Below are 25,426 nucleotides of genomic sequence, written 5' to 3'. Positions count from 1 at the left end.
TCTTAATGCGCTTTGCCGAGACCAGTCAGCTAGTTCCAGGCTGTCAGGAATGGCAGGGGTCTGTCTTTCTGCCCCGTGCATGGTTTTTGCCCTTCCGTAGAACCCTCCTCTGGGTCACCTCCCTCCTGAGCCCTGGCTGGCCCCGACGGTTCCCGGGGCTCAAGGACCCTGCCTTCTCAGCAGCTCTTTTCTACTCCGGATCCGCGTGAAGATTTCCCTTCGAGCGTCTCCCTGAATGATGCCATTTGAAGCACGGCTTCTGCTGATAAGCGTGGGACCATCTGCTTGGCACATCTCAAATATTTTCAGCAGTGGGAGAGCGGTTCTGCTTTCTTCAGGGAAGGAGGCTGCCGCCGTCCTTGGAGACGTGGGACCGGAGACCCTGCAGGCTGGCAGGGTGGCGGGGCCCCAGGACGCGAAGGGACGCCGTCCCTGCTGTCACCTCTGACCCTCCCTGAGCAAATGGAGCTAGTGAGTCTGCGCCCCAGGTTTGAATTGTTCAGCCGTTCTTGGCAACCAGAGTAAGATCTTCCCTCTTCAAGAACCTAGTGCCCGGTGAACTCTCTCTGTGCCAGCTGTTGTGACGGTGTGTTAGGCATTTGGGGTGTGTTGGCTCAAACCTCTGTACCCCCCTTCCTGCCTTTGTTTTGAAAAATGTGCTTCTTTTCCGGGTGAACTGTCCTCAGATGCTGTTTTTCAACTTTGGGGTTGAAACTTCTGTGTTGGCTTTTTCTCTTTGGTTTATGATGGGGGGGCAAGGAACTGAGGGTTCATGAGGCTGCTGTGGCCGTGGGGACGGTCAAGGCTATTTAATTGGTTGCTACGAGTGATAAAAGAGTTGGGGTCTGAAAGGCTTGTTACTATATTTGAGTCCTCTGGGGAAATCACTGGACTAGAAGCAGCTGGGCATGGCCAGAGGCAAGCTGGATTTTTGTTTTGTTTTGTTCTGTTTTGCCTTTCCTTAGTGGGCACCAGAATTCGTCCTAGCTTCTGTGGCTTATAAACTCGGACGTGCAGCCCATGGTGGCAAGGCTCCACCGAAAGAAATCTCCTGCTCCGTGTCTCGTCTTTGATGTCTCTTGGCAATTCTTCCCGGGGCGGGGGTGGGGGTCGTTGGGAGGGAGAATGTATGAGTCGTTGTTCAGTTGTTTGTAAGCAGCAGCGAGAAGGTGGTCGGAAGCCTCCCTCTAGAGCAAGCTTTCCCAAGCTCGCACCGTGACATTTCGGCCAGATCCTTCCTTGTCGTAGGGAGCGGTTCTGTGCGTGGCGGGGCGCTCCGCAGTGTCCCTGGCTGATAGACCCCTCTCCTCTGCAACAACTCAGATCTCCAGGGGCACCCAATGACTTCCGGGGACAGGGTCAGCCCCTTGCCTCTCCTTGCCCCGAGACCACTGTTGTAAGTTGATCCTGCTGTACACTTGGAAAGGGAGCAGAAAGCTTTTGCTTCTCCATGCACGTGGCTCAAGTAGGAGGAAGCCGGACACGAGGCGTTTAATACCAGGACAGACATCCCTGCCCTGCACCCTGCCGCCGGGTCCCTTCCCTGCCACGGAAATTCCATCTCACAAGTAGGTTTCTGTTTGTCCAGCTTGCTGCACACACGCAGAAGGAGGAATTTGTCCTTTCCTCTGGAGCTCACGCCTGGGAGGTCCAGCCTAGGGTCAGGCCTCTCCTTTCGGTTGCGGAGGAACAAGAAAGGGTTTCAGGTGACCCACTATGGAGCTTGGTTTTTTCCTCTCTTTTTTTGTTTTGTTGGTTTTTCTCTTTCCTTTTCCTTCCTCCCTCCCTTCCTCCCTTCCTTCTTCTAAGAGTGATGTGGCAGGCTAGGAATCCAGGACCATGCGAGGACTGTGGCCATTGAATGGGAATCTCTAGAGAAAACTTCAGCAAGCAAAATATATAGCATTTAAAACTTTCTGCCTATGCCCCGGTAAAGCTGAAGAAACCCCACAACTCCCAGCCGTCTTTGGTTTTCCTTGCTTGTCTGTCAGCCCCACTGTCCATCTGTTCCTCTCTCTCTCAGGGAGAGAGAAGTGCAGGGAGCGGTTTCAAGGAGACCTGCCAGGACCTGGGCTCTGCGAAGCCCACATCCTTAAACGTCTCTGGAAACCACCAGGCTTGTTTTCCCAGCTTGCTGATTCATTATCTCCATTTGGCATTTCCACGAGACTCAAAGTGCTTTTCCTCACCTAGGTTGTCTTACACCCCAGGCTTCCAGAAATACATTCAAATGCCGATTATGCAAAGCAACTGTGGGTCTGGGGGCCAAACTGTTTTGCTTGGGACTTGCATCTAGGAGTCACTTTGACAATGTGGCTTCGAGGCAAAGCAGCCTTAGGCACAGGCAGAATAGGCCCTTGTCTCTGCAGTGTGTTTGAACAATGTCAAATCTCTCTTCTCAAACACCTCTCTTGTATTTAGATGCCAAATGGCCTATAATTCTTTTTTTTGGGGGGGGGCGTATAATTCTTTTGATTTTTGCAAGAGGGAGGTGTGTGCTAAGTGTAGTCTCTACCGCCATCAGCCTGACTCCCTGTGGCCTGTGTGAGGTGTTGAGCTGCAAGCCCGGTGAGGGGGCAGCCGCCCAGCCTGGGGGAGGCCATCTGCACAGCGTGGGGAGGGAGGGGTAGAGGGGACCGGGCCCTGGCGTCAGGGCTTCTGCTGGGTGAGGAGTGGCTCCCAGGGCACAGACCAGTGGCAGCAGGGGGGTGGGGAGTGGGGGGGGAAGATTGGTATAGGGGTGGGGGAAGGGCAGTGGCCCATGTAGGAGGTGATTTACCACTGGGTGGATGGACCAAATAAGTAAATATGTTGAGGATAATGGCGGTCAAGTTTCTCACTATCAGAGAAGAGAATTAGAAATATGGAGAGGAAGAAACTAAACTGAACTAAGTGGTGTTGGATTCCAATCAGAGATGCAGGTGGGAATCCATTGCACACACTCACACAGCAGACACAACCACACAGACACACGCGTGGTCGACCCTTGAACAACATGGGTTTGAACTGCTTGGGTTCACTTACATGCAGGTTTTTTCCCCGATAAATACAGTACAGTACTCTAAATGTGTTTTCTCTTCCCTTTGATTTTCTTAATGACATTTTCTTTTCTCCAACTTACTTCATTATAAGAATATAGCATATAAGGGAGCCTGGGTGGCTCAGTGGGTTAAAGCCTCTGCTCAGGCCATGATCTCAGGGTCCTGGGATCGAGCCCCACATCGGGCTCTCTGCTCAGCGGGAAGCCTGCTTCCTCCTCTCTCTCTCTCTGCCTGCCTCTCTGCCTACTTGTGATCTCCGTCTGTCAAATAAACAAATAAAATCTTAAAAAAAAGAATTAAAAAAAAAGAAAGAATACAGCATATAGGGGGCGCCTGGTGGCTCAGCCTATTGAGTGTTGGACTCTTGAATTTGGCTTAGATCTTGATCTCAGGTTCGTGAGATGGAGCCCCACGAAGTGGGGGAGGTCCAAGCTCAGTGGGGGGTCTGCTTGAGATTCTCTCCCTCTGCTCCTGCTCTCTCTCTCTCAAATGAATAACAAAACTTAAATAAAGTACAACATATAATACATATAACATACAAAAGGGACAGGTGCAGGGAACATATAAGAGGAGCGGCGCCCCCAAATATCTAGTTTTTTGGCTTACAAGACTAGGAATACCAGAGCAAGCGTAGAATAGCCGGGAAGGTCTGATCTCTGCTTTGGGTCGGCTGGGGCTGGTGCGCCTCTGTGAGTGGTCCAGCTGGAGACATCCAGGACGAGGGGTTGCAGGGCCTGATATTCTGGGGAGCTGTCTGAGTTAGAGCTAGAGATTTCGGTGTCATCAGAGTGTGGTACTACTGAAGGAAGAGGTTGGACAAGGCCACCCAGGAGTAGTCTGTGGAGTATGAGGGGAAGAGGGTCAGAAGGGACCCCAGAAGCCCAAGAGCTATGTAGGAAGAGGTCCAGGGAGGAGACAGAGAAGAAGCTGCTGGTAGTGAGGAGGAGAGCCAGAGGGAAGCAAGCACGTCTAGGCAATGGTGTCATCATGCAGCAGAAACATGGAGAAAGAGTGTGTGAGCTGGGGAGCAGGGTGAGAGCGATCCCGCCTTCCTTTTGCAGGACTCTTCCAGAAGCACAGTGCTGATGACTAGATGCAGCTCATTCTTATTATTTGTCCTTATGAAAGGACATAACCTGAGTGCTCCCTTTGGACTTCAATTATGACTACCTGAAAGGGCGAAGTATGGTGTCCTTCCTCAATAGAAGTGTTTGTTCATAGTGCCGAGCACTCTGGGTCATCCCACGTCACAGAAGAAACAGGGAACCGAGGAAACTGAACGCAACTCTAACCTGTTTTGTTGTTGTTGTTGTTGTTGTTATGAGTTTGGCATGGGGTGGATGGTGCCTTAATAAATAAAAATCCATCCTCTAATAAATAATATTCATCTTTTAGTAAGCAGTTATTATCCTTCAATAACAATACACAATCCATCCTTTTATTAAATAACCTTTAACAAAAGTCCACCCTTCGAGGCACTTATTTATTTATTTATTTTAAAGATTTTATTTATTTACCTGATAGAGACAGAGTGAGAGAGGGAACACAAGCGGAGGGAGTGGGGAGAGGAAGAAGCAGGCTTCCCAGCAGAGCAGGGAGCAGGATGTGGGGCTCCATCCCAGGACCCTGGGACCTGAGCCAAAGGCAGACGCCCAATGACTGAGCCACCCCAACTTTGAGGCTTTTAATAAACTGACAATCAAGTTGATGGTGGTGATGGTTTCTGATGACATTAAGGCCATTATTAAAAGTCCCAAAAGGTGACGGTATGTGTGGGTAGTGAGCTCCCTAAGGCCATGACCCGTTGACAAAGAACTGGCACGGGGAGTGGAGTCAGCGCTCACGCGGACCTGGGCAGTGCAGGCTCTGGTTCGGGCCTCGGAGCTCACTAAAGATGTGAACTTGGGCTGCTTGTGGCTGAGCTTCCTCATCTGTGAAATACCCGCTTCCTCCAAGTTCCAAACGTCCCCAACCAACACAGAGCAGTCAGACTTGTAGCAGTAAGGAGATGGTGTGAAGAAGAAAAATAAATCATCAAAGAGGAAAGACAAGTGAATATTAACCATGAAAGAGCCTCCAGACTCATTAGCAATCAAATAAATGCAAAGTAAAACAGGAACCTTTTATCACCTACCGAATTTGCAAATTAGAAAAATAAATGGAGACGTTGGGTGGTGAGGAGAAAGTTTATGCATATAGACGCTGTGGGGAAGAAAAGCATAAATATACTCTAGATGTCCGTGTCATCGGTCCAGGTGTTTTTTGGAAGACAATTTGTTAATAGGCTCTTAAAATCTTCAAAAATACTTGTATACTTTCATCCAGCAATTCCACTTTTAGAAATATGTCCTAGGGAAATAATTAAAGACGGGCACAAAATTTGCATCCAAGGAAGTTCATTAGAGTGCTTTGTTTTTAGAAATAATGATGAAAAATACGAAGCAATGGGTATGTCCAAGGTTAGAGGATTATTAAAGCTAAATGATGATTCATCCCCACAGTGACTAGGAAAGTCATGTCTTTGGAGACCATGCTGACACAGAAAATGTTTACAATACGGTATTGACTGTGAGTAGAAAAATGAAAGCAGGACACCAAAACAGATTTAAAAAGCAATTTCAATTTTAAAAAGGAGCATGTGTGAGGCATAGGAACAAGACGAAAAGAAAGTATCCCCAAACGTGAAAGCAGATTAATTTTGATTAGTGGTTTTACATGTGATTATTTTTTCCCCAGTAAATGTTCCAGATCTTCTTTGATGAACACATACTGTTTTATAATTAGAGAAAAAGGCAATAACATTTAGAAAATACCCCCATCCTGGGCTGGGATGAGACATCATAAAATGAGTGTGTGCGGGTGTGGGTCTCTTGGGGGCTGAGCCCTGTCTCCCCTCCCAGGGGATTCACTCCCAGTGGGATTCGAGTGCAGGGAGGGCTCAGCCCCTGGCTCCTACCCTGGCAGACTCACAATTAGAAAGTCATCAAGTCTTTGGGGGAAGAAAATCTGCTATAATATTAGGGAATCTGATGCCTTCAATTCCTCAAGTAGGAAGATTGGAGGCAGACTAGAACAGGCTATAAAAGGCAAAGTCTTAAAAATAGGGTCCAGCCCCAGAGCAGAGTGGGAGGCGGTCCCGAGTCAGCCTCCGGGGCTCCCAGCCACAGGGCTTGCTCCACCTGGATGTGACATGGGCTCTCCCAGTGTCTCCACTGCAGGCTTCCGTTTACGGGTCTGTAAAAACGAGGGGGTTTGGTCGGACTTCTTTCTTAAGTGGGAGACCAGCTCAGCGTTCAGTTAGGGTGCGGACCTGTGCTCCTGCCCTGACTCTGGGATCAGGATCCACGGGGGCTCTCAGCCCCGATGCCCTGCAGGGTCCTGGGAACACCCTGGGGTCGGGCCCGGGGAGGTGTGTGTACTTGGTCTGTTTACTAAGCCTTCCTTCTTCCCCTATAAAAAGGGGACAATAACAGCTTCCTTATCATTTCTGGAGCTGATGGGAGGACCCAAAGTTAACTGGAAGGGAAGATGCCCCAGCTGCCTTCTCCTGCTCGGATGTATTGCTTTTTCCATCCGGGTTCTTCTGTGAGAAGGAAGAGAGAGTAGGAAGGTGCTTCTCTGATGCTGCCAGTAGTTCATACCAATAGTGGTGCCATCCCTCAACTTGCCATCTCTTCCGACCCAGATCTTAGGCTGTGTTGGGGGATTGACCACATCAGGGCACAGAGGCCAATAGGGACGACCTCTCCTTCCCCCCTGGATTGTTACCACCAGGTAAGAGACAGCACTGCAAATATGACGTCTCTCTAAAGATGAGATGTATTAAAAATAAATGATTTGCATGTCTGGTCAGAGTGCACAGCGCTAGACCCGCGCGGACATGGAGACGGGTTACCTTCAGCGTTGCTCCTTGTCTGGTGATTGCGTCCCCGTGTCCTCACGGTTTGCTGAGAGCTCAGCTGTGTGCTGTTCTGAGCTAGGCGGTTTTGTCGACGACCAGCAGCAGCCACCCTTCCACCGTCCTCCTGGTCAGCCTCGCAAGTCCTAGCCAGCCACCGGCAGGGGGGATGATGCACAGAATGGTCAAGGAGCCCCGAGGAAGGGGGCAGGCAGTGAGCGTGTCGGGCCAGCTGTGTCCAAGGCGCTTCTGGCCACCTGCTGTTTCCCTGGGAGGGGGGTGCTGAAATTCAATTTGGTCTGGTAAGACTAGGAATGCGATTTTTAGCAATGCGTCATTTAAATAAAACCCCACTGTAACAAAACAACGTGGAGAGTTATCATTAGTGTTTTGTTTTTATAAAGAATTTATTTATTTGAGAGAAAGAGAGAGAGAGAAAACACAAGGGGTCGGGGGAAGAGGAGAGGGAGAAGCAGGCTCCCCGATAAGCCAGGTGCCCGATGAGGTTCGATCTCAGGACCCCAAGATCAGGACCTGAGCTGAGGTTGGACGCTTAACTGACTGTGCCCAGACGCCCTGAGTTATCATTAGTTTTTAATAGGAATGAGTTTTTATGGGATTTTCATTTGCTTTCCAATCACATTCTGGTCAAAATCTGTCTTGGGATTTTTGCAACGGGACTTTCTACTAACTGGCACATCCTGGACTGGAGCTGGTGGTTTTCTCCCTTGGACCACTGTGATGGGCTTTATTTCTTGGAATAATTCAGTATGTACTCATTGGATTCCTACTGTGTGCCAAGTGCTAGAGATTCAGGTAGGAATCCGATAAAGCCCTGCTTTCCACGAGTTTGCAGGTTAGTGTGGGAGATGCAGTTTTAGCTCTGCTGCAATGAGGAAAGTCACGGAGAAAGAGCACCAGAGTGGTCGAGGGACGCTTTGGATGGTTGGTGCAGAGAACTGGGACACGAGGAGGTGAGGGGGAGATACCTCCGGAGGGTCCGGGCCAGAGTCACAGGAACGGAAGAGGAACGTGCTGTGGGTTGGTCCTGCATTTGAAATTCACAATCAGGAAAATGCACCGTCATCAATAATGTTCTGAAGATCTCACATGTGTGTCTATTACCTTTCGTTTCATGGAGTTCTGCTTACTGAAGGACACAGTTAAGGGGAGCCGGGCACGCACGGACGCGCCCCCTCCCCCTCCCTGATCCTCCCTGATCCTCCCTGATGTGCCCTTCCCATGCTTCATGGGCGCGCAGCGCAAGGCAAACCAAGCTCTGTTCCCTGGTTGGCCGAGCCGCTACCCTCCCTCCTGGGTCTCCACAACAAGCTGTTCACTGACACAGCCCCCTGCTGGCTTCTTTGCTCCATCCAGTATCTCCCTCCATCCAGCCATTAGACTAGGACCAGGGTAACATTTCTGAAACACATCTCAGGGCATATCTCAGCTCTGCACTGAAACCTTCCATGGCTCCCCAGTGCAAATAGCAGAGGATTTCCCAGCACGGCCCCTGGCGCACCTGCATCAGAATCCCCTGATTCCAGGCTGTGGAATTACTGATTCCAGAGCCCTAATCCAGGCTTTCTGAAACAATGGGATCTTGGAATTTGCATTTTTCCCAAGAAATCCCGGGTAATTTTTAAGCACCAAGCTGGGTGAGCATGGTCTAGAGAAGAACCCTAACATTTAGAGAAGCATCGTAACCTGTCTGTCATGCTTCAGCCCCGCTGTCCGCCCCGGGTCCACCAGCCTTCTCAAACCCCCACCCCCAACACCTTGTGCCCTCCTGCCTCCATGTGTCAGACCATTCCGGTCCCTACCTTTTAAGCTTTTCTTAAAATGCTGTTCGTCCTTCCCTCATCTAACAAACTCCTACTGACCTTTCAAGGCCCAGCCCTGGAGAGCCTTCCTTAAAAGCCCGAGACGTTGTCTCCCGCTGCATGCTTGCCTGGCACACAGCCAAGGTCCCCTGCCTTCCATTTCCTGTATTGAATTGGGTTTAGTTCTGTCTCCCCTACAAAACTGTGCAGAAGACTGTGTCTTATTTATTTCTTCATCCTTAAGACTTTGGACAGTGACTGAAATCCAAACGTTTGTTGAAAAATCGACAGACGGTGATCTCTCCAGAAAGTGAAGTTGGTTATTTTGGTTTGACTTTAAAAGAAAAATAGTTTGATTTTATGTGTCAAAAGACCTTTCCTAACTGGCTTTTATGAGGAGTACACGACAGCTCTCTTGCACATAACGAGTATCAGAAAGCTGAACGATGCTGTGGTCTGTGAGAAGTTCAAGGGTGTGAGCCTGAGTCAGAAAGATGTTCTTGCCAGTTTCCTTAAACATTTTGATTACAAATCAATTAGAAATTAGAAAAGTTCTGATTTGACATATCTAGTCTTTGATTTGGGTTTGCTATGAAAAGATGAAAGCATTTGATTTCCTTGTGATGATTCCCTACCTGGGCTCTCCGTTATGGTAGCCGCTGGCCCCATGGGGCTATTGAGCCTGTGAAATGTGGCCAGTATGAAGGGAGATGTGCCTAAATGTATTGGAGTTTAAAGACACACTGTGAGAAAAAGAATATAAAATATCTCGTTAATATTTTTTATGTTGATTATGTGTTGAAATAATATGTTGAACACATTAGGTCAGGTAAAATAGTTATTAAAATTCATTTCACCTGTTTCTTAGTTTTTTTTGTATGTATGTGGCTACTAGAAAAATTTAAGACATATGGCCTGTATTATCTTTCTACTGGCTAGTGCTAATCTAGACCCTTCTTAAACCTCTACCTCTCCGCACTCCAGATTATTCTGTTTCCTCTCTTGTACCTCTAAAACACCACCCCCAACAACAAAAGCACCTATCACCCATCTATGTTACCTATGACTCTCCTCACCATGACTTCTTACACACTCCTGCTTTGCGTTCCCAAATTTCTTGAAGAGTTTCACACCTGGTTCTTAGTCCTTCCCCTCCCCCCAACCACATTACACTATCCCCCAGTCATTTCAATGATTACGTAGGTAAGTCTTCCAAGTCTTCAAAGACCGGCTCCAGGTCCTGATCTCCCCTCAGATGACCTCGTCCTCCACGCTCCCTCTGCTGTTCTTTCCCCTGGTCGAGCTCTGCACTTGTCAACAGCGATAACCGTGAATCTCCACCGCCACAATCTCGGTTGCAATCTCGGTTGCAATCCCTTTCTCCAGCCCCACCTCCTTTTTTCCGGTCCCTACCTTTAGCACTTGGAATTCCACAGTCCTCTGTTTGCCCTGGGGTCTATCAGAGGGCTCCTGTGTCCTAGTCACTGTCCTCTTTCTCCCGACCTCACCTTTCTCCTAACCCCGTTGCATTCTGTAGTCCGTCATTGCACCCAGTCCCTTCCATGTCGTTTGATCCCATCGGCGCCCCTCTTCCACCATTGCACCAGCCTGGGAAAACCAGAGCCCTGGCTAAATCCAGCCCCTCCTTCACCGTGCTCCCACCTGGACAGCTGAGCTGTAGCTGGAGAAAAGCACATTCGGGATGAATTTTTAAATTCCTGGGGGTTTAAAGACACACTGGAGGGCTCTGAGGTCTGCCCAAAATCTCCCTCTTTGGGTATTTCCCTGGTCCTTTCGCTTGTTCACTTGATGATTTCACAGAGAACCCTCCACCTCTCCCTCGACCTCTCCTCACTCTTCGCTGATGATTTAGCTTCTTACTTTGCTGAAAAAGGAGATACTGTGCATTCAGAAGAGAATGTCTTCCAACTTCTAACACTCCTGCTGTCAGCCTACCTGCCTAACTGCATTTTTAACTACACACTCTGCCTTCCCTTCTGCTCTGATGAATAAATTATGCTACCAGCAAAAGCCAGCAACTCCACCAAGCTCTAGACCCCTAAGTCATGAATCATCCATTGTTTCTTCTTCCCTGGAAAATTCTTATTAGTTCATCAACTCTCCCCCAAACCCCTGCAGCCCTCTCCAGTTACTCTTCCATTTCTGCTGGCATTTGCATTGATTTTCCTCAAGAGGGTTGTCCATGCTCCCCGTCTCTACCTACCCTCCTCCCTTCCTCCCTGGAATCCATTGGCTAATCAGACTTTCACTTTCTCACACTGTGCCTGAACGGCTCTCATCAAGGTCAACAATGACTCTACTCTAATGGCCCACTTCCAATTCTTATCTGATTTGAACTTAGAATAGAAGTTAGCACAGTTGATCACACTTTGAGAAACACCTTTGCTTCCTGGACAGCACTCTTCTGTGATTGTCTCTTATCTCTCTGTCAGATCCTTCTTAGTTTCTTTTGCTTCTTTCTCATCTCCCTGACCTGTGAACTTCGAAATGTCCCAGGGATTGGTCTTTGGACCTCTTCTCCTTTACATTTACCTGTATTTCATAGATAATCTCATTTAGCCTCGTGATTTTAAATCCCACCTGGTTGCATACAATACCTGTATTTCTATGCCCAGACTGCACCTGTCTCCGCAGCTCCCGTCACTACTAGACATCTCCATTTGCATAGGCTTTTCTTTTCTTTTTTAAAAGATTTATTTATGTATTATTTGAGAGAGAGAGTGTGTCGAGGCAGTGCGGAGGAAGAGAGAGAATCTCAAGCAGACTCCCCACTGAGCGTGCAGCCTGATGCGGTGCTCAATCCCACTCCCCCGAGACCATGACCTGAGTCAAAATCAAAAGTCAGATGCTTAACCAACTGAGCCACCCCAGCGTCCCATGGATGGGCTTTGCAAACTCAATATAACTCTCCTAAGCCACTCCAATGGCACCTTGTCCATTCAGTAAATGGCTGAAAACTCATTCTCTCTCTACAATAACACCTCTCATCCATCAACGAACCAAACTGCATCCAGAATCCAACCACATCTTGCTGCCTCCACGACCACATTCTGGTTCGTATGTGGTCTGCGCTTTTTCTGTGTGGCATTTATTAGGACTTGATGTCTTTTTACTTGTGGTTTTTGTTTGGTTATTGACTGCCTTCCCACTGGAAGAGAGACTCTAAGAGGTTGATGCTTGGTCTGTTTCCTTCACTGCCGTGTCCCAATGCCTAGAACAGTGCCCAGCAGGAAGTTGGCTTTGAGTGTGTATTGGGCGGGTGACTGTGGGGAGTGTGACCATCTTACCTACAGACTTCTAACAAAGGCTGGTCTCTACAGCAGATCTTCGGTCTGTCAAGCCGTGGTGTTCTGGATTCTGGTCCTGGTGTTGGGCTCCTGAGGGTACTGGGGTCTATTTCTTCTGTTTAATTATGAAATGAAAGGAGAACTTGCCCCAGCGAAAGTCCTTTCCAGTACCTCATCTGAGCAGCTGAGGGAAGTGTTAGTCAGGAGATGAGGGATAAGAAGAGTGGAGGCAGAGGCCCCAGGGGCTCCTGAAGCACACCACTGGGGAGGTGACTATCCTTCTGAGCAGGCCGCCCGTGAGTCTGCATGTCAGGCACAGCTGTACTGAGCTCTACACGCGGAGATGTGCCAATGCTGGGCTTCTGCTGACTCAATCCTGAAAACATCTAATATCACTGAGACGTGCAAACTTCACAAAACATTGCATCTCTGCACTGTTCTGCTTTAGGGAAGCTTGTGAGGAAAAGACAGATATCTATTAATTCAAAATATTGATTTGGTTAACTTCCTAAAGGTTAATTATTTTGCATATGGAGGGACCCTGGTCTACAAGGTCAAAATGCAAAAAACACAAGAGTATTTTACTGCCGCCATCAAAATGACAAGAACAACGACTTGACAAAGTCAAGGACAAATTAAAGTTGGCACCAGGCAGAGGATCTCTGCCGCTGCCTACCTTGTCCTTTCTCCAGTGGGGGAAGTGGCATCTGTGTATTTGTTACATAACAGGAAGAAGGCGGGGACTGTGCATATATTTATTTTGCAATTCATAGACATGTGATAGGAAGTTTCTGAGACTCTTTGCTTTGCAGTTTCAAATATTTAGCGTTTCTATTGGTTTCCAGTTAGTGCTTTGTTGAATGTCTGTTAGTAGTGTTTTCCTGCACGGTCTGGCCTGTGCTTTGTGGCGATGTAACCACACCTTGTTAAGTCTCACCATCTGTCCCTCAGGTCTTCGGTTTGCCTGGCACACCTCGTCTGGAGAGGTGCCCAGTTTTGTCAGAGATATTGAGACCACATAAGATAAATGCCTTCTAATTGTTCACACTTACAAAAATACCGGTATATGACGGAACAAAATTTTGCAAGCTATTCTCTCTCATTTACCCATCACTTATGGCACTTTATGCATTAAAAAAATGACGACAACAACACTGACCAAACATATATTTTGTCTTTGCTCCTGAATGCGATTAATCTGGTTCTTCAGAATGGGAGACAGGTGCAGAAGATGAATGATTTTCAAGACACCCTTCTGAAAGCATGGGCCAGACCAGATGTGGACACCAGGCACTCTGACCCTCCCGTTTTGCCGAATCCCTTTTGACAATGAGCCACAAGCAAATAATAATACAGAATTAAGGGCTATTGAAGGACCAAAAAAAAAAAAAAATCATGAACTCAGTTCTCTTTTCTGATAAAATGTCTAATTTTATCATTGTCAGAAAGAGTCAGTTAAACATATTTGTTAACCACGAAGTTCATGATCCGTTGCTGAAATTTTCCCTTCTCCACCGATGCATCCATTTTCATGCCCTCTTTTTTGTTTTACTTATTTATAGAAAATTACCTGAAGAGCCCCTGCCTGAGGCCTCCTCATGGATGAGTCGAACGTGACGTCATTCGTCGATGAGAAGTTCACCAACGCCTCCACCGCCAGGAATACCTCGGCTGGAGACCTGCGTCGGGAAATCCCAATTGTGCACTGGGTAATTATGAGCATCTCCCCTCTGGGCTTTGTCGAAAATGGAATCCTCCTCTGGTTCCTCTGCTTCCGGATGAGAAGAAATCCCTTCACGGTCTACATCACCCACTTGTCTATTGCAGACATCTCATTGCTCTTTTGTATTTTTATTCTGTCTGTTGACTATGCCTTAGATTATGAGCTCTCTTCGGGCTATTACTACACGATCGTCACATTATCAGTGACTTTTCTGTTTGGCTACAACACGGGCCTCTATCTGTTGACGGCCATTAGTGTGGAGAGGTGCCTGTCTGTCCTCTACCCCATCTGGTACCGATGTCATCGCCCCAAGCACCAGTCGGCATTTGTCTGTGCCCTCCTGTGGGCACTTTCGTGCTTGGTAACCACCATGGAGTATGTCATGTGCATTGACAGTGAAGGGCAGAGTCACTCTCAAAGTGACTGCAGGGCGGTGATCATCTTCATTGCCATTCTGAGTTTCCTGGTCTTCACTCCCCTCATGGTGGTGTCCAGCACCATCCTAGTGATTAAGATCCGAAAGAACACGTGGACGGCCCATTCCTCAAAGCTGTACATAGTCATCATGGTCACCATCATCATCTTCCTCATTTTTGCTATGCCCATGAGGCTCCTCTATCTGCTCTATTATGAATATTGGTCAGCCTTTGGAAACTTGCACCATATTTCTCTTCTCTTCTCCACAATCAACAGCAGTGCCAACCCTTTTATTTACTTCTTCGTGGGCAGCAGTAAGAAAAAGCGGTTCAAGGAGTCCTTAAAAGTGGTTCTGACCAGGGCTTTCAAAGATGAAATGCAACCCAGGCGCCAGGAAGACAATGGCAACACCACCACAATTGAGACTGTGGTCTGAGGACAGTGGCAGGAAACCATGGACAAAAATGGTGGGGCACAGATTATTTGTACTTTGTGCTTGGACTACCACTTCAGTGTGTCCTAAATATGGCACGGAAGGATGCCTCATCACCTGCATGAGATACTCATTGATGATAAGACCCTATCCTTGTACTGTATCTTCTGAAAAAACTCAAAATATGTTGGACCTCTATCATTTCTGTACCTATGAAGAAACCTTCGGTTCCTCCTCAGCTCTTCCAGCAGCACTTCCCATGAATTGTAGAAATTACTCTGGCAAGAACATGTACAGATGAGTATTGGAAAAGGTAACAAAAACATTTGTTGGAACTTAAGAAGGTGGAGCCATGTAGCAGGAAGAACATGGGCTTTGGAGTCAGATCGACTCTTATCATTTGCTGCCTGTGGGAGTTCAGGAAAGTGGTTTGACTTCTCAGAGTCTCTTGTCCTCACCTCTAAAATGTTTAATAGTAATAGTCCATTCCTCCCAGGCTAGTGGTGAGGATGAAATGGGGAGTTACGATATGCTGAGCACTTGGCACATTGTCAATGCTCAATAAACATCAGTCTTTCCACCTTGAAGTGCAAGAAGAGAGACCAACTTCTGTTTTGTAACTTGTGCATGCACGCACACACACATACACACAGCTCTATCATGTACAAATACTGTTATGTGTTTTCCAATGTTGAATGTACATTTATGAAGGTCTTTTTGCTTGAAGCATGAAAGCTTTTCACAGCACAACACCTCTGCTGGAAACATCTGCAGATGTTACAACATCCAACCAGCCACGTGTGAGAGCATTATCTTGGGTTGTGAAGAAAAACATTTGGCCGCCAGTAGAGGAGTTTCTCGTGGCTTTTCCTTCCCTCTGTGAGAATGCTTGATGTAATGAAAGTCTGTTTGGAAATCCTTTGCTTGATGTAAGTTTTCATGAATGGAACTTAAGTCACAAGTCTGTGAGGGTGATTGTGTTTTTGGAGCCTCCCCTTCCACCCCCATGAAGTGATGGGTTGTTTATAGCCACAGAGTTGTCACCAGCAGCCAGACGCAGGTTTCTGCACTTTCAACCCCATCTCCTCCTGAGCGCTTCTTTGTGTTAGTCCTGGGAGGAGGCCCTGCAGCAGGGGCTGATGAGTGTTTTGACCACATCTCAGACGGTACGTGGACATTTTTCCCAAGAAAATCTGTGCAGGGCTTGGTCAATATCTTATTGCTCTGCTGCTCTCCTGCCATGACTTGTGTCTGAGTCTTCAAACAGCATGTCCTGGGTCTCCCCTAGGAAACCCATCATGGCCCATAGACTATCTTACCGTCTTTTGTTTCCTTCTGCCCCTTCTAACTGCTCCACAAAAATGGCAATGCTTCATGTGGTCCTAAGGGACTAAAATGTTCATGCCTATAAATGAACCCATTGGGATTTATCTTAACCATTTGTCTCTAAAGGGTCAGAGAAGCCATGATGAAAGGGTTCTGTTGCTGTTCATTTCTTCTCCATCCTCTGACTCTCAAAATGAATGATCACCTGTGATCTGATCATGGGAGGGGGGTGGTGGGCAGCTTCACTGGGGGAGATGCGCAAGTCTCTCCCACCCAGCCGAGCTTGGAGACAGGTGGCTCTTCAGTGGGTGATGACATCTGATTCAGAAACCAGGCAGCTTGTTTTCAGGAGCCCAGATGGGTGTGGAGTGCTGACATTTACAATGATCTTGTTTTTGATGGAAAACAGAGCATCTTCCCTGGGTAAGAACAGAATATGGAGGTCAGAGCGGCCCTCAGATTGCCACCATCCTCCGGGTGCTGCGCTGGCTTCTGGGATAGGAAAAAGGGATCGGCTTCATCTCATCTCAAAGGGATCTTTGGTTTCAAAGAGGAACCTAAAGACTCCAGGGAACAAGGACTTTTCACCCATGGAAAATACGGTGAACTCATGAGAAGCCTCCATTGATTGCCTTCCTGCAGATAAAGTGGGGAAATTGAATGTGATCATAAATATAAAAATTCTTCCAAGCTTTTAAAGAGCAATGTCTTGCAAACAGGTAAGATTTAGAGTTTAGCAGTGTTCCAAGGACAAATTCCTCTCTCTTAAATAAACCCATTCCCCAAAGTGAACTATAAGGTTAAAACTAAAACAGGAAGAGTTAAGTAAATGTGCACATATGGAGGAGAGTAGGCTAGATATTTTGTACCCTTTGTGCATGTAGACACTTTGCCTGAGTCATCATAGGCTGTGTGTGGGGGGGTGCGTTTCTATGACTTCCCTGGGCCCCAGGAGAAGGTTGTTCAGATCCAATGATTGTCCTTGATGCAGGGAACAGATCATCACAGATTGCCTTCTCTGCCAGACTCCATGATGTGAGCAAGGCCAAGATGAGCAAGTGGAAACCCCTTGTGGTCTAGAATAGGAGTGAAGGACGCACGCGTGTACTACAGCTCCAAGGTGCACACGAGTCAAGGATGGGGAGTGTTCTAAATGAAGTTGTGTTGAGGTCAAGAGGAAGGCTAAATCCCATGTTTTGTAGTAAAAAAAGGACCATATAATGGAGATGCCTTTTGGTTGCTGGAGGGCAGGTAGGATTTCAGAGGAGCAAGGAGGTGGGGAAGCTGGCAGAGCGCGACCCGAGCAAAGGCGCGCACACCACCACCTGGGAGAAGCAGGGCCGGTCGCTGTGTCTGCTAGGGGCCGGCTGGAGAAGCAGACCTTGGAGACTTATATGGTCTTGCTCACCATCCGGCTCTTCTGTCTTGGATGCTCTGCCTCTGGTCTCCTGGCTTCACATTCTTCAAGACTGTTGGGACGTAGCCCCCAGGACTTCTCTTTACATCCTTTCTCACTGACATCCTGCCTTGCCATGGGTGGCGGTCCCAAGTTCTTATCTCCACAGGTCATCCACTGGCCTTGATGAGGTGGCCAGGTGACCAGGTGACCTCAACTCTTCTCCTTTCTGGGTGACACTCTGAGTCTTAGGGCAACTCATTATCAACATACTTCTGAGAAAAAAAAAATGCCCCCGGTCTGCCCTCTGACCCTGCTCTCCCATTCTTCACCCCCTTCACCTCCGGATGCCCACTGCCTTGGACTTCTATGTCCTGAGACCTCATGTCTCTGACCTCTGTGTCTGCTGCTTCTAGGTGTCCCTTCTGTGTTGTCTTGTCTCTGTGCTGTCGGACTTCTGGTGTCCCCAGCCCATCACTCTCCCTGTGCCCCTTGATTCTCTTGCCCCCTTGCTCTTCTACCTGCCCTTTGTTTGGTTGCTCCCTGGCCCCTACAAATCTTCCAAGTGGCATGGAAAACCCTGGCCACCGTCCGTGGAGGGCTCCTGCAGAGTCAAGGTGCAACAGCTTGGCCCCTTTTCATGACTCATGCCCTGGGCAGCTCTTCCAAACCCTCTCTCTCCTTGTCTCTCTATCTGATGCCTTTCCCCTCACTGCTGCTCTTCCCTCACCACCTTCTTCACGGATCGCTGGAAACAAATCCAGGCCATTAGGCAATAACTCTCCAACACTCCCTACTGTCCAGAGTGACCTGATTGGTGCTGTCCCTTCTTTTTCTCTTGCCTGAAGGTTTTTCTCCCCTTCCACGTTTTCCTATCCATTGGCTTCTCAGCTTGTAGTCTTACTCCTGTTAGCAACCAATGTTATTTTCTTGGTGCAAGTAAAAAGCCAAGTCCTTATAGTGATCTATACAGTGTTCTACATGATCTGGGTCCCCTCACTCTCCCCAGGGTTAGTGGGGCTCCTCCTCCAGACATACCTGCTTCCTTGCAATCCTTCAAAGATGCCAAGTACACTCCCACTTGCGGGCTTTTCACCATGATGTCCCTTCTACCTGGAATGTCCTCCCCCTAAGTCTCTCTCACTTCCCCTCTTCCGTTCTGGTCACATGTCACCTCAGCAGGGAGGCTCCCACTGCCACCCAACACATGGCCACCAGCCTCTCCGCCTCTCCCTCCCCACGTGGCTCAGTTTCTCCTCAGAGCTCATCACATTGCCACTTTGCACATCCATGTGCATGCTTGCTCGTTCTGGAGGATAAGGTGCTGGAGGGCAGGGACTTCCTTTTGCTCTTGGCTATGGCCCCAGCGCTGGAGGAGCAGGTGCTCCTTACTTGTGGTGGTGAGATCATGGGCCTCTTACAGGCTCAGGTCACTCCGATCTTAACACAAGCAAACCATCAAAAAAAAAAAAAAAAAAGCCAATCCCTACAATCCTGTTCAGCATCTATCTCATCTCCCTTGCTTCACAGAGAACCTCTGGAAAGGCTCCTCCACACTTTCTGTGTTATGGTTCATCCCTCTACACTAGCCGGCTGACTTATGACCTTACTGCCACACTGAATCTGGCCGAGCTTGGAGTACAACATTGCCATGTCTGTTGGGTTCTTTTCTACCTTTTGTGGCACTGGATATATTGACCATACTCTTCTTGAAAATATCTTTTCTTTTGAGTTCTGATTGGTCATGTTCCCTCTAACTCTCATTTTTAATCCTAGTCTACCAGTCTGGAGGTTTACCACCTCTTACCTTGTCCTTCCTTGCTCCTACCTTAAGTGGCCGTATCTTCTGTGGTTCAGTAGCTGGACCTCTGCTCTCTTGTTCTGCACACTCTCCGTTGGTATCCTTATCCATAATGGCTTACATACTTATGACCCTCACATCCCACTGACTGACTTAACTTTGTTGGGTTCTAGTCCAGTGTATCCAATGACCTAAAGGGCATTTGGACGTGATGTTTGCAAATACCTCAAGTGCAAGCTATCCAGTTACCCACCATTCCTCCTCTATTCTTTTCTCAGTGAATGATACCACTTGTCACCCTGTCACCCCAGCAATGCTATTCCCTTCTCTCTTTTTAATCTAGCAAACTCCATTCATTCATCTACATCCAGCTCATGGATCAGTCACTCAGGGGTGCCTGAGTTCCTGGATGACAATTTCACAGTTTGCTTTCTTTTTCGCAAGAATAGAAGCAACTAGGAGAAATCTTCCCCATCTTACCAACATCATATCTGTGGATCTAGCTGCATGTCTCTGTGCATAGACTCCTCCCTTTTTATTTTGAAGGAACTCACTGTGTCCTTGGCTAAGGTGAGCCCTCATACCTGGGCTAGCTACAATTTTGGTAGGTACAGTTTTGAAAAATGACTCCAAAAATTATTAACCTCTTTTCTGTGACTAAAGCCAAGATATCATCACTTCTCAAGATTTTGTGGGTTGACTGAGATCAGCTGGGTTCTTCCTATTTGGGGTTTCCTATGGCTACAGTCAGATGTTGGCTGAGGCAGCAGGGGTCTGAAGGCGGGACTGGGCGTGGCATCCAGGATGGTGCCCTCATGGGGGTGATAGATAGCTGTGGGCTAAGCTGGAGAGGTTGTCCAGAGTTCCTACACTTGGCCTCTTGAGGTGCTAGAGTCTAGAACACAACTGTGTTCTGAGAGGAACTTTCCTGAGAATGAGCTTTTCCAAGAGGCAAAAATCAACTGTTGATTTCTCACTTATTTGAATGAATTAACATGTAGTTCAAAATACAAGTTTTCCCCCTCTTGTTTTATTCATATATAATTGACACGTATCATTGTGTTCGTTTTAGCTATACAACATTACAATAAGTTTTGATAAAGACACAATGAAAAACTTTCTCGTAATTCTAATTTCACTTTTCAAGATAACGTATTTCCCAACAGGACTCACTATGAAATCTTGGTCCTTACTTTAATAAGATTCCCTTTTGACAAATATTTCCAAAAACCAGTCATCCTTGGATATGGAGATCTTCTTGTGCTATTTTTAAATGTGTACATGTAAGTCTTAACACAAAGGGTTGAGTTGTCAAAGCAGACTCTTTGTGAATTGCAGATCTTACCCCATGGAAAGGTAATGATCCAAAGGTCACAGGCAAGCACAGGCACAAATGAAACCCTCTTTTCTGGAGGAACCCCAAACTGAGGTGCAGCTCCCAAAACATCCCCTTTTCCTATGTGAGAATGTAGCTTAGCTTTAAGCTGGTGAGTTCTGAACAATGTAGGTGAACACATTGTTTTCAAAGGACGGCATTTAGGTTTGAGGTGTGTCCATTTTGCAATTCTGTTTATCACACAGAAAATGTGTGTGTCACTATTCCTTCTTCTTCAGTCTTCTGTGTCCCATAAATCTATAAATTCTAAATTTATTTGCAATAACCAATCTTGATAGATCAGCTGTATTGTGTTGAAAATAGAACTAGTTTCCCAAGTATAATACTTTTATAAAGCAGTCTGAATGAGATTTGTGTCTTTACAAGGAGTCCTGGTTGAGGTCATTCATTCCCCCAAGGCACTCCCTGTAGGGAAGGAGCAAGTTATACCTGACGCTAAGGTTTCCTTTCTAAGGCCTCAGCTAACACCAGGACTGTGAATGCCTGAGGCAGAGACTGTTCTTACTGCAAGGCAGACAGAGAGGAGGACCCTGCCCTTGCAGCGAGAAGACTAGGACTTAAAGCCTGACTCATCAGCTGTGTGCGAGTCACCAAGTTTCCTCCCAAAGCAGATCCTGAGGCAAGGATTTGGTGCAAATTATTTATTTAGGAGGTCACCCTAAGCAGTGATGGAGGGATTGGGATATTTAGACAAGAAAGAGAGGAAACCAATATAGAGTGAGTTAGTGAGTAAAGGCCCAGGAGAGTGGACACTCCTGAGAGACACATGTAATCCACTCAGCACCACCCTCCTGGAGGGATGAAGATGGTGCTGAGCCACCACCTCCTGCCTCTTGTAGGCAAAGGTTGCTCTTAGCGTGACAACTCCCGGCTCCTCTGGGTATGCCCTGGGTCCAGCTCCTCTGGGTATGCCCTGGGAGAACACTGTAAAGCAGAGAGGCATAGGAAACTTAGGCAGGTGCAGCTCCGCCTGTAGGTGATCTCAGGGTGCTTTCAGGGCTAAACAATAGCATTTGCTCTAATGGGATAAAAATAATCTGCCTCACAAAGCACAAAGCAGTCATGCCAAATATAAATGAGATAATGTGTGTGAAACTCCCCCAAAACTGGGAAACATCAATCAAAAGGCAGTTACTCCTTGGGGCACCTGGCTAGCTCAGTCAGTAGAGCATGCAACACTTGATCTCGGGGTTGTAGGTTCAAACCCCATGTTGCGTGTAGAAATCACTAAAAAATTAAAAAAAAAAATCTAAAAAAAAAAAAAAAAGAAAAGATAGTCCTTGCGGACATCATGCTAAGTGAAGTAAGCCAGGCATAAAAGGGCACGAGATGCCCGGAACAGTCAGATTCATAAAGACAGAATGGAGAAGGGCGGCTGCCAGGGACTGTGGGGAGGGGCATGGAGAATTCATGTTGGGTATAGACAGATTTTCAGTCTGTCTGGGGAGATGAGAAGGAGCTGGAGACGGACGGTGACAATGAGTGCAGAGTATTGTAAATGTACTTAATGCTACTGAAATGGACACTTAGGAATGGTGAAAATGGTAACTTCTATGTCATGTATACCTTGCCACAAAAAAACAATTAGTTCTTATACTTTCAAGGCACTGGGTGTGCTCCTCAGAATGCTTGAGTGTCTGGCCCACCGATGGGCCCCCAGCCCATAGTGTTGATGACAAGGAATGAAGACAAACTCGTCACTCTGGGGGGTGTAGCACCAGCAACATCTCCGGTGTGAGCAGACATGGGGCCAATTCAACAATACCTCTCACGATCTGTACTTGCAAACGAGTGTGCAAGCCCTGCAGGATCTCGGTGAAGCCACTGCAAAGGACCAGAGGGCAACCATTTTTGGGCTTTGTGGGCCATACCGTTTGTGTTGCAATGACTCAACTCTCTCTTCGAGGGAAAGCAGCCATGGACGATAGATCAGCGAGGGAGCATGGCTATATTCCCGTAAAACTTTATGGACAGATACTGAAAATTGAATCTCATGTAAATTGTCACTTGCCACAAAAATTTCTTCAGCCATTTGAAAATGTAAACAACTACTTTTAGTTGGTAGCTTGCATAAAAACGAGTGGCAGCTCGCTGTGGTGGTCGCGGGGCTTTGCTGCCCTGGACCTGGAGTATTTTGGGATTCCCTCTTCTGGAATTGCTTTTAATGTGGCCGAAGCACATCTGTCTATATTCCTGATCTCAGTGGTGGCCAGTCACCATTGTGCCCTGAAGATCTGGCTGCAAAAGGACCAACAGACACCTTGACTCAAACCTGATGGATGAAATTGACAAATCCGAATAAATCAGAGAAACACAAGGTGATACTAGAAAACGAGGGAAAGATGTTCTTTGGTAGCTCACTTGGCTATAAATATAATTCCTTTTCTGTACTCGGACCATTTTATTCAGTCATAACAAACTAGATGCTCTGGATTTGGAAAGAATTCTTGGAGTTTTTCAGAGACTAGGAATGAAATGTTCATGTGTAAGAATTCATGTTGGGTTTTTAGAAAGATGAAGATTTCACATATGGCTTTTGGGTACAGCATGAATAAACTCTAATTGCCGACAAATTAGAAAACCAGAACATTCCTAATACTGGGTTGATTAGTGCTGGCAAGCTTTGTACCATCTCCATCTTAAATAAGGAACATAATCCTGTCTAGAGTTGTGGGATAAATATTTCAGGATGTTATTAACGCAAAGGTCATTATCACACTGATACACTGATATATGCTTTTGATCAAAGTGTACCCTTAAAATGATTTGGTCTTGGACAAATGTAGAAAGAGAAAAAGAGTCCTTAAAACACAATAATGGTACAATGAAACACCATTAAAAGTCCTTCGGTTCTATTAGCCCTGGTGGAGCGTAGTTGAGTGTTTGTGGGAAATCAAACTGAGGTCCCGAGGACTTCCACCTTTCTTCTTTCGGGGAGAGGAGACAGGTGAGGCCCAAGGGGCAGAGTGACCCTTTCCCTTTCTGCATGACTGAGCTGGGGACTCACTAACACAGGGTATGTGTGATGGTATTGGTTGTATCTGGAGAGCTCAGCACCTAAAATCTTGCCTCTTATTTCTGCCGACTGAGAACAAGGGTTATTTCCCAGGTGACTGTCAGGATCCAAGGCCTGCTGTCAGACGCACGAAGGAGGAACACGAGTGTTAGGCTGACTTGGATAGAGCTGGTCCATGGGCGGGCTCAGTCGTCCATGTGTGGCCATTTTCTCCAGGCCTGTCCCCGGGGAGGGGGAAGCTCTCTGCAAGGACACTCTGAGTATTAGCATTCACAGAAGGTTCCCGCTGGCTTAAACTTTTCCCTACAGACCTCGTTCCCAGCTTTCAATCATTCTGCTTCTTCATCCTAGCGTGCGGGGAGCTGAGGCGGGAGAAGAACATGCTGGTGAGGGCGAAGCATCCTGGAGGGCTACAGACAGACTAGACTGGCCCGCCACCCCCACCCCACCCGCCGCCCACTCCCACACAGGCCACACCACTGCTGGCTGTGGAATGAAGTAGAATGCTCGGGAAGGGGCCTGGGACATCTGAGGAACCTGTGCCCTGTCTCCTGGGTGACCAGAGATGAGCCCGAGTGACTGGAGGTGCTCCTGAAGTTTGCTGGAGTTCAGTGAAGGGACTGTCGGGGAAGGTAAGGCAGGACATTAATGTCTTAGGAGCTGGGCTGTATCTGTTGCACGAGTGAGACCTCCACAGGGTAAGGTCTCTCCAGAGGGTCCCAGAGAGACCCCAGCCCCTGCCTCCATTTACAGCCCGGACGAGGACTGGTGCTGACTCAGAGAACGTTCCGTACTCTACCCTGGGAGGCTCCCTGACAGGGTCCTGGCCCACAGGGAGACCAGACTCCTAGGAAACGTCGAGAAAATTCTATGGTACTTCGACAGAATAATTTCCATTTAAGTGGAAATATCTGTTAAAGGCAATAATTAAAATACTGGGTTTGTGTTTTGTGTGACTTTGTTTTTCATTTCATCTGTCATGTCATTTTTATGATATTTTGAAAAAAAAAAAAAAAAGTCTTTGGGGGATTGGAAATAAAAGCAGAGGGAAACGTCCCTTGCCGTGGGTCATCAGGAAGCCCATATGCAGGCCCGTGACTTAGATTCTGTTTCTTTTGCTTTCTCTTTTTGGGGACTTGTGCTTACCTGTAGAGTGACACCGTCGTGTTGCGTTATGTTGTGTGATGCTAGGCCTAAAGAAAAGTAGTCATCAGTGACGCAAAGAATGGAAAGTTCTGGGGTTTTCATGGAGTAGGCTGAGTGACCACATCGGGAAGATTTTGTGTGGCCAGGTCGCTGCTACTGACATTGCTCCCTACCCCCATCACCTAGGCACCCCCCAGAGGCCGAGCTGCCGCCTCCTGCTGCCTCTACACGCCACTACCATGATGCTCCAGTCACAGCGTTGTCTGTGCCAAGTGCAAGGTGAGAGCACAGCTGGAAACACCATCGACAGTCTCATCCTGCATCTGCCCCCTTCCCGTCCCTTCCCTTCGCTTCCCTGTGGGACCTACATTCCACAAACACTATACATAATGGGATGCGCAAGAATGACAAGTACCCGCTATGGCCCCAGCCTTTGGTTGCCCAACATTCCACACAGCTTTTCCCCATTTGTAAGTCTCCCACACCCTCCACACATGTCCTGTCTCCCTCCCTGCTCAGAGCGTTTCCAGTGAGCACATCCAGCTCCGAGTCGGGGATATCCGGGTGGCACCCTTTCCTCTCCCTTTTTCCTGCCCCGAGACCATTCGTCCGAGTTTAGAGAGAAGCAACGAAATAGAAAACCCTGAAAAGAAGAAAATCACAGGGTAGAAAAATGTTCATCATCTGGGGAATTAGCCTCTG

General features: G+C 47.5%; 1 protein-coding gene across 5 annotated transcripts; it reads left to right on the top strand.

Annotated features, from left to right (window-relative positions):
• Positions 1–219: 219 nt before the first annotated feature.
• MAS1 (MAS1 proto-oncogene, G protein-coupled receptor) lies at positions 220–14,932 on the top strand. Of its 5 annotated transcripts, none has more exons than XM_032338557.1 (2): positions 220–471; positions 13,633–14,932. In XM_032338557.1, the coding sequence occupies exon 2, from the start codon at positions 13,669–13,671 to the stop codon at positions 14,644–14,646; it is 978 nt and encodes a 325-aa protein (XP_032194448.1). In that variant the 5' UTR covers positions 220–471; positions 13,633–13,668; the 3' UTR covers positions 14,647–14,932. The 5 variants fall into 5 exon arrangements, with proteins under 5 accessions (XP_032194448.1, XP_032194449.1, XP_032194447.1 ...); XM_032338558.1 differs by having other exon boundaries at positions 220–488; XM_032338556.1 differs by having other exon boundaries at positions 220–521.
• The last annotated feature ends 10,494 nt before the right edge of the window (positions 14,933–25,426 follow it).

This window comes from Mustela erminea, chromosome 4, assembly GCF_009829155.1.
Source record: "Mustela erminea isolate mMusErm1 chromosome 4, mMusErm1.Pri, whole genome shotgun sequence".
NCBI classification, from domain to species: domain Eukaryota; kingdom Metazoa; phylum Chordata; class Mammalia; order Carnivora; family Mustelidae; genus Mustela; species Mustela erminea.
Note: the sequence above shows the minus strand (reverse complement) of the source record. Positions and strands in the feature narration are given on the sequence as shown.

Excerpts from the sequence above, each read along its gene's own strand:
- MAS1 (XM_032338557.1), top strand. The coding sequence starts at position 13,669 with ATGGATGAGTCGAACGTGACGTCATTCGTCGATGAGAAGTTCACCAAC.